Genomic DNA, 14,916 nt, shown 5'->3' with positions numbered 1-14,916 from the left:
GGTAACACATGTGACCATGTAACATTTGGCTTTCTGGTCTCTGGAAATAAATGGGTACTGAAGATTTATTGGCAAAGCCAGCCTTTAGTTCCATTCATATTATAGGACTGCCTTTTGGACTTTCAACCTATGAACAGTTTAAGAGTTCTCCATTTAAGTTCTCCAAGAACAGATCATAGCACCAGGAAGTAGCCCTCCAGTTTTTTTCTCTCACCATTAACCACAGTATTTTACCAGAGTTACCATTTGCAGGGAATGTAGCTTTTCCAAGTCTGCTACACCTAAATGCAGCAGGAATCTGTTGCGACAATCAGTGAGGTTTTAACGCTCCCTTTAACAATCTGAAAAGCTTTGTTTCAATGGAGCCAAATAAATAACTTAACTGGCAATTGTCAGCTGCACTGTTTCAAGGCCAGATGTGGTGTATTGACAGAAAACATCATGAACAGTTTGTTAGGTTATTTATTAAGAATGTATTTTTAAAATACAATGTTAGATAAGATCTTGATTTATTTTTCATGTTACCTTATAAAGTATCAAAGCTCTTTTGTTTTACAGTTGAAAAAATTAAATCAGACCAGTATGCCTTTGTAAAACTTTTGGAAAGTATACATCTTATTTCACTTAAGGAGATATTTGGACAGATGACCAAATGTTTGGTTAACCATTTTGGTTTTGGGACAGTTTCAAAAGAGAAAAGGTAGGGAAAAGATTTAGGGTGAAAATTACAGAAATTTGGGCCCTGCAGCTGAAATCACAACTATAAATGGAGAAGCATTTAGGTTAGGAGTAGACCAGAATTAATGGAGCCCAGATATTTTATGCTCACTTAATTAACAGCATTGTAACTAATTAATATCAAATATCCATTTCACTTTTCTACTCATACTGCACACCTCTGCCAATATTTTCACCAGTTAGTTTTCCCTTTCACTTTTGTTGGTCATTGATTTAGATTTAGTCTAATATGCTAACTTTTACCCACACTTATGCAATCATATGCATAAATCAGGTTGTGTATTGAATTCCCACAAAACATATGGATCTTAGCTTTAGGGGCTAGTGGAATCAAGGGATATTGGGAGAAGGCAGGCACGGGTTATTGATTGGGGACGATCAGCCATGATCGCAATGAATGGCGGTGCTGGCTCGAAGGGCCGAATGGCCTCCTCCTGCACCTATTTTTTATGTTTCTATGTTTCCATGGTTTTTTCTTAAAAGCCTAATGACATTTTTAGTCATATTTATTTTATATATTAAAAAGTTGTAATTTCAGAATTCTGTTTCTATAATCTGCATATTTTTATTTTAATGCAATTGTGTCCCTTTTACTTTGTCTCTAATTAGTTATTTTTAATTTTATCTGCTCAATTTTCTTTGATTTATAGATTGAGTGTATTCAATTTATACATTGAGTTGAGTGGCAGTGTGAACTGTGAGGAGCATGCTATGAGAATGCAGGGTGATTTGGACAGGTTGGGTGAGTGGGCAGATGCATGGTAGATTCAGTTTAATGTGGATAAATGTGAGGTTATCCACTTTGGTGGCAAAAACAGGAAGGCAGATTATTATCTGAATGGTGTCAAGATGGGAAAAGGGGAAGTACAACGAGACCTGGGGGTCAGTCAGTCGCTGAAAGTAAGCATGCAGGTACAGCAGGCAGTGAAGAAAGCTAATGGCATGTTGGCCTTCCTAACAAGAGTAGTTGAGTATAGGAGCAAAGCGGTCCTTCTGCAGTTGTACAGGTCCCACTGAGACCACACCTGGAGTACTCTGTGCAGCTTTGGTCTCCAAAATTGAGGAAGGACGTTTTTGCTATTGAGGGAGTGCAGCGTAGGTTCACGAGATGAATTCCCAGGATGGTGGGACTGTCATATGTTGATAGAATGGAGCGACTGGGCTTGTATACGCTGGAATTTAGAAGGATGAGAGGTGATCTTATTGAAACATGTAAGATTATTAAGGGATTGGACACGCTTGAGGCAGGAAACATGTTCCCAATGTCAGGGGAGTCCAGAACCAGGGGCCACAGTTTACGAATAAGGGGTAGGCCAGTTACAAGATACAAGATACATTTATTTGTCACATGTGCCAGTTGGCACAGTGAAATGTGATCACCATACAGCCATACAATAAAATATAGAACACCACACGATAGAGTTCAACATAAAACATCCCCACACAGCAGAATCAAAAGTTTCCCACTGTGAGGGAAGGCACCAAAGTCAGTCTCTCCCTCTGATGTTCACCCGTGGTCGGGGCCTCCAGAGCCCTCCGCAGTCGCCGCTACGGGCAGCCGCTACAGGCAGAGGCGCCTTCAATGCAGCGCCCCTAGTTAGCTCCCTAGTTAGAACGGAGATGAGGAAAAACTTTTTCACTCAGAGAGTTGTGAATCTGTGGAATTCTCTTCCTCAGAAGGCAGTGGAGGCTAATTCTTTGGATGCTTTCAAGAGAGAGTTAGATAGAGCTCTTAAAGATAGCGGAGTCAAGGGATATGGGGAGAAGGCAGGAACGGGGTAGTGATTGTGGATGATCAGCCATTACCACAGTGAATGGCGGTGCTGGCTTGAAGGGCCTATGCCTGCACCCGTTGTCTATTGTCTATTGAACAGTACAGCACGAGAATAGGGCCTTCAGACCAACATCTCCAATGCCATCCATGAGTCCAAATTAAGCTAATCCCCTTTGTCTTCACATGGTCTATATCCATTGATCCCTGCCTGCCTAAATGCGTCTTAACTGTTGCAATTATATCTGTTTCCAACACTTCCTCTACTTCCTACTCTCTGTAAATAAAAACTTGATTTGTAAATCTCCTTTTAAATCTCCCCTTCTCATCCATGCTTACCGTTTCTATTTTTTTTTAAAGTTTCTGACTATTTCCCAGTCACACTAAATACCCGCAGACAGTTTCCTTTAATCGATTCATCCAGTTCTGCTCATTAATCCCTGACCTGCCAGTGACAGTAAGTTGCGATTCTGTTTGTTGCAGTCATCCACTCACAGTAGGTGCGGAATCTTTATGGTTTTCAACCATCCTAGTTGCTGAAGAGAGTTACTTTTTTTAAAAGGGACATTTTAATCTTTGGATATTTAGATAACTTCAAACATTAGTCTTTAATAATCCCACAAAAATGTGTTGGAATAGATTGAGAGAAATCAACTGGAAAGGTACCCAAGGATTCAGATAGGGCTGCAGATAAACTGGAGATAAATCAGACAAGTGTGAGCATAATGAAGATATACCATCTAAAGTTCCAAGAGCAACCACAGTTGTTTTGTGCCTCATCTTTCCACAAGAAGATCAGGAGTGTTTAAATTGTCTACTGACACGGGGTCAATGAAACTCCTACTTGCTGTATTTTTACAGCAAGTTAAAAGTTATAGCAAGTTGTAAATCCAGTAACTCAGAGATAATATATAACAATCCAAAATATATAAAATAATAACAATAATACTATGTAACCATAATACTGCAAAAAATATCCATCGTGCAAACCAAAGATACCAATGTTAGCAATCATAGCTGCTAACATTGTGTTATGCCATGTTCAAGAGCCTGGTGGCTGCTTGGAAGAAGCTGTTCTGAAACCTGGCAGTCACAGTTTTCAGCCTCCTGTACCTTCCCAATGGTGGCAGCAAAATGAGAGTGCAGCTGTGGTGGTGGGGTCTTTGATGATACTAGCTGTCTTTTTAAGATGGTGCCTTTTATAAATGCCTTTGATGGTGGGGAGATCAGTATCGGTGATGGAATGGCCAGAATCTCCCACCTTCTGTAGTCTCCTTTATTCCTGGGCATTTGAGTTGCCAAACCAGGCTGTGATGTAACCAGTCAGTATGCTTTACACCCTACACCTGTGGAGGCTTGATGGAGAATTCATTGACAAACCAAATTTCCTCAACCTTCCAAGGAAATAAAAGCATTGCTAAGCCTTTTATGTGACTGCGTTGATGTGCAGGGTCAGATGGATCAGATAACACATCAAAATACCAAATAATAATTTGGTTTAAAATGTAACACTCAGGTTGAGACCAGCTCCACTGCAAGTTGTGTTTATAATTGAGCTACCTTTTCCAATCCAAACCCCACAGACTTGTTATTAGGCGGGGTACTTTGATCTTTATTCATACAATTTATTGCCTATTCTTAATCATTCTTGAGGGGATATTGGTGAGATGCTTAGTGAAGATACCCTAAAATTTAACGTAAATCATGAATTTGAGGCAGCGGCATTGAAGGAACTATAGACATAATTCCTAGGCATGCATGTGTGAAACTTGGAGAAGATGATAGTCCCCACCCCCCCACACGCTTCAGGGGACGATGTTGAAGAGTCCTTTGTGCAGTGCTGTGTGCATCTTGCATGTGGAGCTGGTTCTATTGGTTCTCCAACAACTACCATTAATCCTGGGACATCACACTTGAAATGCCAACAAATTTTGTCCATGCCTCCTCCTGAAATACAAGGAGGCACATTGAAATAAGTAAATGCGATATAAATAGTTAATTAAAGATGACCAGTTTATACATGCTTTATAAATTCCCTGAATATGAACATTGAATTCATAGATCTATTTCTCAAAATTACTGCTATCTCATTCGGAATGAGATTTCTTAAAATACTGCAGAGCACACGCTGCAACGGAGATTAGAAACATAGAAACATAGAAATTAGGTGCAGGAGTAGGCCATTCGGCCCTTCGAGCCTGCACCGTCATTCAATATGATCATGGCTGATCATCCAACTCAGTATCCCGTACCTGCCTTCTCTCCATACCCCCTGATCCCCTTAGCCACAAGGGCCACATCTAACTCCCTCTTAAATATAGCCAATGAACTGGCCTCAACTACCTTCTGTGGCAGAGAGTTCCAGAGATTCACCACTCTCTGAGATTGAAACCAAATTGATCCACTTAAGTTATTCTGAAGTGATAGGAATTTAGATTCTTAAATACATTTTTAATTTCTATTATTATCCACAGTTCCACCTTTCATACACAGACCGGGAACAAATAGAACGTGGGGATAGGAGTGAAAGTCAGCAGGAAGTCTTCAGACGAATGGCCAAGGAATTGCCCATCTACACAAGAACCTTATCTGGAGGTAAAAAGCAAATTAAAATTGGCAATGTTCTGCTAGACATACTTGGGTCTGATTGCATTCTGATATCTAAGTTGCTGTTTGATTGAACCGCATTTATGGCTGAAAGCTATTACAGTAATTCTAGAAATGAATAAAGCCAAAAAATGATGGAAATACTCTGCAGGACACACAGCCTCAAAGAAGAGAGAAGCATGAAATGATTGCAGGGAAAATACCTGGGGAAGTGGTCGTTTGGGCGCGTAGGAATGTGAACCAGGAAGTCGCAGAAGGAGCGGTCTCTGCGGAAAGCAGAAAGGGGTGGGGATGGGAAGCTGCGGCTGGTGGTGGATTTGTAACACCAGCCCTTAACCCTCCTCCCTCACGTACATCCAGGGACCAGCTGTCCTTCCAGGTGAGAAAGAGGTTCACGTCCACCTCCATCTAACGTCATCTACTGCATGTGGGCCTCCTGTACATCAGCGAGACCAAGCGCAGACACAGCAAACACTTGCACTTGATCTGGCAATCCCTGCTCGATCTCCCAGTTAATAACCATTCCCATTCCCATACTAACCTTTTTGTCATGGGCATCCACCATTGACAGAGTGAGGCCACACACGAGCTGGATGAGCAGCACCTCATATTCCACTGAGTAGCTTATAACCAAATGGTATAAATATTGACCATCAATTTAAGGTAACTAATCTTAATCAGAACCTGGGGAATAACTTTTGCACAAAGGGTGATGGGTTTATGGGACGAGCTGCTAGAGGAGGCAGTTGAGGCAGGTACTATTGCAATGTTTAAGAAACATTTAGACAGGTACATGGATAAGATAGGTTTAGAGGGATATGGGCCAAGCACAGGTAGGTGAGAGTAGTGTAGATGGGACATGTTGGTTGGCGTGAGCAAGATGGGCCGAAAGGTCTGTTTCCAAGCTGTATGACTTTATGACTCTTAAGTGAGAAAATATATCTATAGTGTTAAGATAAATCATACAGCTTGGATCACTATTATCTCTCGCTTTGTAATTACAAAGTGCAATGCTAGCTTTCAAATGTTTAATATGAAATTCCTTTATCCCCTATTTTAGTAGGTGTAATCAATTAATGAAGATTTAATCCATTCACCATTTGAAAATCAAAATTTGTTAAAATACGATAAGTATTCACATGCTTGTATCAAACAATGTAATTTCAATGCCTTTTTCCAATTGATGACATTGAAGCAATGGATTAATGTAATTTAGCATATCTACAGTATTGTCTTTGTCCAGATTTTTGTCCCATATATTTATGTATAGCATTGTTTCCAAAGCAATTCGATACTGCGATAGATGTCAACTTGTGAAGCCAGATCGCTGTCATCACTGCTCGGTTTGTGACAAGTAAGCATTTATTCACTCTTCCATGATGAGCCAAACTGTTCAGTGCATTCTTTGTTGAACTTACCTTAACTCTGTTATCCATGACATGTTACATTGTTGTCACATGTGTTGGTGTGAATACAGCTTTATAAAGCAACTCTAAGCTGCCATGATTATTATTATAACGTAAACTTTTTTGATGCACGATACCATAATAATTATGTGTCTTTCTTAGATTATATATTTATTTATATATTTAATGCTTGGAGCCTTTTCTACATGTTACCGTTCAGGTGGACTGATGCCATTTAGGAATAGAGATCTGCCATTATAAGCCATATGGAACACACTGCCTGAGAAGGTGGTTGAGGCAAGACAGCATTTAAAAGACACATGGACAGGTACATGGAAAGGAAAGGTTTAGCGGTTTATGGGTGAAAAGCAGGCAAATAATAATAAATTCCCATGGCAACTTAGTCTTTGCTTCAGAAGACATGGATGTCGCAGTGACGTAGCGGTACAGTTGCTGCCTTGCAGCGCCAGAGACCCAGGTTTGAACCTGACTACGGGCGCTGTCTGTACAGAGTTTGTATGTTCTCCCCGGGTTTTCTCCGGGACCACCGGTTTCCTCACACACTAAAGACCAGCAGGTTTGTAGATTAATTGGCTTCTGTAAATTGTAAATTGTCCTGAGTATGTAGGATAGTTCTTGTGTATGGGGTGATCGCAGGTCGGTATGGCCTCAGTGTACTGAAGGGTCTGTTTCCATGTTGTACCTCTAAAGTCTAAACATGTAATCAAATACTTCTCATTAATAATTCTAATCTCCTTGACATGCAACGGATATGTTTTATAAACGTTGGGAGGGATCTAAGACTTGTCATGATTTGAGATATTCATAACCCGTTTGTTTGTACAACTGTTGTGGGATGCCAAACAATTTAGTCTCCTGTCCAGATTTCTCTGCAAATTTGATAGGGAGAGTATGTGGGAAAGTGGATAAAGTACAGAACCACCTGTGATAATAAACGAGAGAGGAAACTTCAGGGTTGTATGACGCATTTGTGCTCCTAGTTCTTATGTTGGTCCACTAAAACACTATAATTTAGCACCTAATTAAGCACACTGATGAACCTTCACATAGTGAGGCACATGTAACAGTGTTACTGTCAATGACTGAAATTTCCACCTGACTTAGAAATGTAGGCAATGGTCATTGATTTATGGGGCTTTGTGAAATCTTACATTTAATTATACTTTGTATTCAACAGATGCATTTTGAAGATGGACCATCACTGTCCCTGGTATGTACAATTATGTATTTTCTGTGTTTAACCTCAAACTAGCTGCTTCATGAAATATTATGGCTTCAGATAATAACTCAATTTTTCAGGATATGTTCTCAAAACATAATTTCTCAAAACAGTCCATTATTAACAGTTTCCTCTCCCTGGTAATTGTCCCCTCCTTTATTAAACAGCCATCAGAACTCACCACCTCAAAAACAGTCAATCCTTCAGTTCTTGCAAAACACCTTCTAGTCTCCAACATCTAAAGTCCATGATCATGTTGCTCCTTTCCAAATTCATAACAACCTTTCTGAATGAATCTTATCCAGCCAGCTTTCTATGCTTGCTACAGCACAGAAATCGCTCTAGTCAAGGTTACAACCTCTCGACTCATTGGTATGTTGATCCACAGCAATCCTCTCCAATGCCTCTCCTTCATCAGATGAGGCTGCACTTGCCTGTTTTCTCTCACAAATATCCAGTTGTAAACAGACAATTTACTTCAAAGACTTCACCACAACTACACAGTAACTGCAGTTCCCGCAGGATCAATGTGGGTTCACCTATTTTTATTTTCATATCTTTCCTTAGTGTCATAGAGATTTGATACCAAATGATACACCTACATGTACACAGATGTATATTTCAGATTTACCCCATCATGACCTCGCTCTATCCTTCTACATTCTCAGTTGTCAGATTGTTTGCTTAACCTCTATCCCTGGGAAACTAAACCCATTCATCCCACATGACAAATTGCATTCTCCTGCATTGATTCCATTTAACTCTCCGGACATTCTTTCTGACTGAACAAGATCGCTTGAAAACTTGACATTCTACTTAGTATACTGCTGAGCCTAGTACTTTGCAAAAGCAACGACAGGACTAAAGTAATTCCCAGGTACACATAAAAGCTGGAGAAACTCAGCGGGTGCAACAGTATCTATGGAGCGAAGGAAATAGGCAACGTTTTGGGGCCGAAACCCTTCTTCAGACTGATCGGGGGTGGGGGGGCCAGGTAGAAGAAAGGAAAAAGGAGGAGGAGCCCGAAGGCTGGGGGATGGGAGGAGACAGTAGGAGGGCTGAGGAAAGGGAGGAGACAGCAAGGACTAACAAAATTGGGAGAATTCGATGTTCATGTCCCCAGAAGTAATTCCCAGCTGGTTATATAACCTTTCAATAGTTTTATCTTGTATTGCTTTAGAGATGCATGTAGTTCCTTGTTCGGAATCTCAGTGAATGTGGGCTTGATATTTGAGGAGGGATATAGTTTGATAATGGAGTCAACCGTAGAGTCTTTAGATTGGAGCTCAGGAAAAGGGAATGAAATACTGGAAACTAGAGGGAATGGGTGTTATTGCAAGATTCTGGGGAAAGTGGCTGTGGCCAGTTGTTAGGGTGCTGGATGATTGAAGGCAGGCGGTTGGTCAGATGCATGGGGAGTGGGGGTGGTGATCATCTGATTGTAACAGGGAGGAGCGCTCAGTGTCAGCAATAAGTTTCCTTGATAATAATAATAATAATAATATATTTTATTGTCATTGCACAGAGGTACAACGAGATTTGGTATGCAGCTTTCATCCGATGTATTAGCTAAAAATTTAGTCACAACCAGAGAAACAAGTTTAAAAAAAATACAGTTAAAGCAGTATAAAGTGCAAATAGGTCTGTACCAGGTCGATGTGTGACGTGACCATCCGAGGGAGACAGTTCATGGGGGGCACTCAGCAGGGCCGGTTCAAAGCAGCTCTAGCTCTGGGGATGAAGCTGTTCCTAAGTCTGGAGGTGTGGGCGTAGAAGGCCTTGTAACATCTGCCGGATGGTAGAAGTTCGAACAGACTATTGCAAGGGTGTGCGGAGTCTTTGTGAACGCTGATGGCCTTCCTGAGGCACCTTGTGTAGTAGATGCCCTCCAAGGCTGGTAGCTGTGTCCCAATTATCTTCTGCGCTCTGTGGACAACCCGCTGAAGAGCTCTCCTCTCCGCCTCCGTGCAGCTGAGATACCACACAGAGATGCCATATGTTAGGATGCTCTCTGTGGTGCAGCGGTAGAAGGTTGTCAGCAGCTGTTGGGGCAGACCAGTCTTTTTCAGTGTTCTCAGGAAGAACAGTCTTTGCTGTGCCTTCTTGACCAGCGCAGCGGTGTTGGTGGACCATGTGAGGTCCTCTGAGATGTGTGTGCCCAGAAACCTAAAGCTGGACACTCTCTCCACACTGATAAAGATTGGAGCGTATTCCCCATTATGTCCTTGAGGGTCCTGGGGAACACTCCTGATCATTTATCTCATATCAGTTAATCTAAATATCACCACCTGCATTTTGACCTAATCATTCCCATGAAATAATTATCAATAGCCTTTTGGGTACCTGGTTTAAATACTATAACAAGGTCTGTCACCTCTGTGTTGCCACCACTCCAACACAGGGTATACGCAGCAAACAACTGCCAGAATGACCACAAGTCACATACAGGGCAGTTGAAGTTGCCTTTTACATTTTTTAATTTTTTCCCTATTCCTAGCCTTCATCCATATGTTGTGAAAAATTGTAACATCTACCTCCCCTTTCTTCTCTTCCTTCTGGAAGAGAACACAGAAGCAGTCATAACTCTGACCGATGATGGAAACAGGATGCCGTATGCAGATATGCAAGGTTGGACACAAATCATCAGTCCAATAAAAGATCTGTGTATAAAATCTGCAGCATTCTGCTGAAATCTTAAAACACAAAGTGCTGGCGTAACCCGTGGGTCAAGCAGCATCTTCAGAGACCACGGATAGGTGATGTTTCAGATTGGGACCCTTCTTCAGACTCAATGGAGAGGTCAAAATGTAGAAACAAGAAATGCAGATGCTAGTTTAACACAAGAAGGATCCTGACCCGAAACGTCACCTATCCATGTTCGCTAGAGATGCTGCTGGACCAGCGGAGTCACTCCTTTTGTGTGAACCATTCTTTATTTCTGCTGCACTTTTAGTTTGCCCTGGAACTATTACAATATTTCATTGATAAACATGAAAAACTGTTGCATTACAAACGCCATTATTACTGATGCATTACAAACAAAATATTACTTAAGAAGAAAGGTCTCGACCCAAAACGTCGCCTATTCCTCTCCATAGATGCTGCCTCACCAGCAGTGTTTCTCCAGCATTTTTGTCTACCTATTACTTAAGAAGTATCCCATAGGTGATGTTTTTAGTAATTCTTAGACAAAGTCAATGTTAAGGATTAGTTCAAGGTCATACAATGAATTGAGGATGTTTCACGTTGTATTGAAGTTGCTAGGGTCTCACACGTTGACTCGTGTGTCATCCGTCTGTTTTGCCTCGCCTATTTTTCTTTCCTTGCATTTCGGTAACATTTTCATGAATAAATTGTTTATTTGTTTCCAGGGTGAACAACTGCGTTGGTTTCTCCAACTACAAGTTTTCTTCCTTTTCTTGGCTTACTCACTGCTTTACTGTGCATTTATCGTGGCTACTGATCTGCAGTATTTTATCAAGTTTTGGATGGTAAGTTTAACATGTCTGCCTGTGTACAGTTACACTAGAAAAGGATGGTATTTTTCTGGGAAATAACTGTTCACACAATCTAATTGATTGTACGATTAAATTTCAAGAGATAAAGCTCAGAATATTTCAGAAGTCATTTATTTGTCAAAGCTGTAAATGAAATGGATGAAACTGTCAATTACTTAGCAATCATTCTAGTGTGGTTTTGAATTTAAATGCATAATTTTCTTTCTACCTAAATACATTAGAACCAATCCAGAGATTAAATCTCTTTAAGAAATTTTAGATCTGTACAGAAATCTGTTGATAATTTACAAATTAAAGTGCAAAAGGAAAGGGGGTTTTAGATAAAAGCACCAAAATGAAAACTATATAAAATGTATCGTGTTTTCATAACATTTGCTGATTTATTTTGATAAACAGTAAACTGAAACTTTTCACACAGCCAACTTCCAGAAATAGCAATGAAAATTAGTGTAATTTTATTATTTGATATCTTCTGCGATTTCTTAATGATCTTTCGTTTGTTTGTGGAAGTGGATTCACAAACTAATGGAACCATTCATTCCAATTTTAAATATGTTCCACACGACCATGGTTTGCAGGGGCAAATATCTTGGAGCCTCCAGTTCTACAGCAGTGCCACCTTCCCTTGACATGAGAAGCTGTGTTGCCCAGCCCTTATTCTTGAATCAAACGTTGTTAGCCATATTATTGTAATTCATTGTAATTTCCACTGCCAGTGAGAGTCATTCCCATGATAGGTAATTTGTTAATATTACAGAGTAATGAACCTTTATGAGATAGAAGTCACATGAAGAAAAAGGGCCTCATAGTATTGATGGATGTGAGGCAAAACTGAGGCCTGAATTAACTTTTTCTGGTTGTAACATAATGGACAGCATTGTAGGTAGAGGGAACTCATTCCATCACCGAGAGTCATAGAGTCATAGAGTGATACAGTGCGGAAACGGGCCCTTTGGCCCAACTTGCCCACACCGGCCAATGTCTCAGCTACACTAGTCACACCTTCCCATATTTGGCCTATATCCCTCCAAACTTGTCCTATTCATGTACAGGTCTAACTGTTTCTCAAACGTTGTGATAGTCCCTGCCTCAACTACCTCCTCTGGCAGCTTGTTCCATACACCCACTACCTTTTGTGTGAAAAGGTTACCACTCAGATTCCTATTAAATCTTTTCCCTTAAACCTATGTCCTCTGGTCCTCGATTCACCTACTCTGGGCAAGAGACTCTGTGTTCCTACTCGATTTATTTCTCTCATGATTTTATAATGATGATTAGAAATGTATGCTTTTCAGTGGTTTTTAAAATAATTTATTTCATATTGATGAACCTGAAAAAGTTGTCATCTGGGACTTTCAGTATCGCATAGCCCTTCCACCCATTGGAACCCATCTAATTTGAGAACCATTAATCACGATATATTTGTGGAAAACACCTGGGCTAATATGGCATGGGTGACTTGATGCTTTGTCTGGAAAGATCCAGACATATTAAAATTAATAATGGTGATGACCTTCACTGGTGCAAGGGTGTCAAGGGTTATGGGCAAAGGCAGGAGAATGGGTTGAAAAGGGAAAAAGAGATTAGCCATGATTGAATGGCGGAGTAGACTTGATGGGCCGAATGGCCTAATTCTGCCCCAAGAACTTATGAACCATATTGCGGTACTGGATTAAGCCACAGGGATTTGGTCTAAAGCTAACATATTTCCTGACAAATTCTGGGAGAATGTGCATCATTGATGCGATGGCAGAAATGTTTAAATAAAGCCATTTTTGTCAGTAGACCCGGGCAGCTAGTGCATCCGAAGCCTGACTAAGAAATTTAAGAGTGGTGAAACATGAAACTATCTGTTTTCTTTTAAAAGATTGACTCTTGTTCCTTCACCCTGCCGAATATTCTGTTTCCCCATTGAGGTAATGTAAAAAGTAACTAAGCCAGTAATGAATGTATTAGGTAGGACACTTCGAACTTGCAGTTTATTGTGACTGCAGGTCTGGTCGGGGGAGTTCTCTCCACCATGGGTACCATGTAATCCCGTGCTACCTGCTCCATGGTCGCGTAGTTGGCGACTAAACCATCTCCTCCACCTGGTTTTCCAGGTGAGGAGGGGGCTGTGGACCCCCAGCAGGACCAAAAACAAGACCTGTTAAAGGGCGGATGAGCTCCTAGCGAGCCAACGGCCATCCACACCAGTAGGCGTTGCGATCACTGTCGTACATAGCATTGTAAGCCACCGTGCCTGTTGATGTTTTCAACTATGATGATGATGATGATTTATTGTGATGCAGTCTTTTGGGACCACATACATATGGCTTATTTCAGAAGACCTAGTAGGTAAATTTACATTTTATGTTTTCGTAAGATCATAAGTGATAGGAGCTGAATTAGGCCATTCAGCCCCTCAAGTCTACTTCTCCATTCAATCATGGCTCTCTCCCTCCTAACCCTATCTATCCTGCCTTCTCCCCATAACTTCTGACACCCGTATTATATATCCATTGACTTGGCCTCCACAGCCTTCTGTGGCAAAGGTTTCCACAGATTCACCACCATCTGACTAAAGAAATTCCTCCTCATCTCCTTCCTAAAAGAACATCCTTTAATTCTGAGGCTATGACCTCTAGTCCTAGACTCTCCTTAACAAATAAAACAAATTTCATTCACGACCTCTTTCTTTTAAGGAATCTTGTTAGACCAAATATATTTCACGCACTTTAAACTATATGAACAGTATGAAAATAGGAATAAGATTCGTATAATTTTGGATCTATACATTCAATATGCATCAGTGTGTAGGAAACGGCCAGTGGCTCCATTTAATTAATCCCATTGCAGTCTAATATATTAAAAAAACAAGATAATATATTAGATAGATAGCCTTTATTGTCATTCAGACCGAAGTCTGAACGAAATTGCAGCAGTCATTCAAACAAGAGGACATGACTTCAAAATTAAGGGACAGAAGTTTAGGGGTAATATGAGGGGGAACTTCTTTACGCAGAGAGTGGTGGCGGTGTGGAATGAGCTCCCAGTGGAAGTGGTGGAGGCAGGTTCATTGGTATCATTTAAAAATAAATTGGATAGGCATATGGATGAGAAGGGAATGGAGGGTTATGGTACGAGTGCAGGCAGGTGGGACTAAGGGGAAAAAAATTTGTTCGGCATGGACTTGTAGGGCCGAGATGGCCTGTTTCCGTGCTGTAATTGTTGTTATATGGTTATATGGTTATACATATAATACAATAAAAAACAACAATAAACACATATTAACATCCACCACAGTGAGTCCACCCAGCATCTCCTCACTGTGATGGAGGCAAAAATCTTAGGTCTGCAGTCTCTTCCCTCCTCTTCTTCCTCTGCGCTGAGGCGATACCCCCCGGGCGATGTTATAAATCAGTCCCGCGGCTCAAACACCGCGGCCCGGGGTGGTCGAAGCTGCCGCCCACCAGTCCTGCAGACGCAGCCGCTGGCCGTGGCCAAACCCCGGACTCAGGCCACCACCTGGAATTTTTATGTACAATTATTCACATGGAATTCTAATTTAGTTTTCCACAGTGCGAGCCACTTTTGTTTCTTATGTTCTGAACAGTAATCAGACATGTGGTTTAAAATCCCATAATCAGAATCAGA

General features: G+C 41.0%; 1 protein-coding gene across 1 annotated transcript in view; it reads left to right on the top strand.

The window, feature by feature from the left end:
* The window catches only part of LOC129697172 (palmitoyltransferase ZDHHC2-like), a 73,158-nt gene that overhangs the window by 18,751 nt on the left and 39,491 nt on the right, over nucleotides 1–14,916 (top strand). Inside the window, 5 exon segments of the mRNA XM_055635481.1 lie at nucleotides 4,984–5,104; nucleotides 6,401–6,470; nucleotides 7,721–7,753; nucleotides 11,134–11,167; nucleotides 11,170–11,253. Of these exon segments, the coding sequence (XP_055491456.1) occupies nucleotides 4,984–5,104; nucleotides 6,401–6,470; nucleotides 7,721–7,753; nucleotides 11,134–11,167; nucleotides 11,170–11,253 (342 nt within the window).

The sequence above is a fragment of the Leucoraja erinacea genome, chromosome 1, assembly GCF_028641065.1.
Source record: "Leucoraja erinacea ecotype New England chromosome 1, Leri_hhj_1, whole genome shotgun sequence".
In the NCBI taxonomy this organism is placed as follows: Eukaryota; Metazoa; Chordata; class Chondrichthyes; order Rajiformes; family Rajidae; genus Leucoraja; species Leucoraja erinaceus.
Note: the sequence above shows the minus strand (reverse complement) of the source record. Positions and strands in the feature narration are given on the sequence as shown.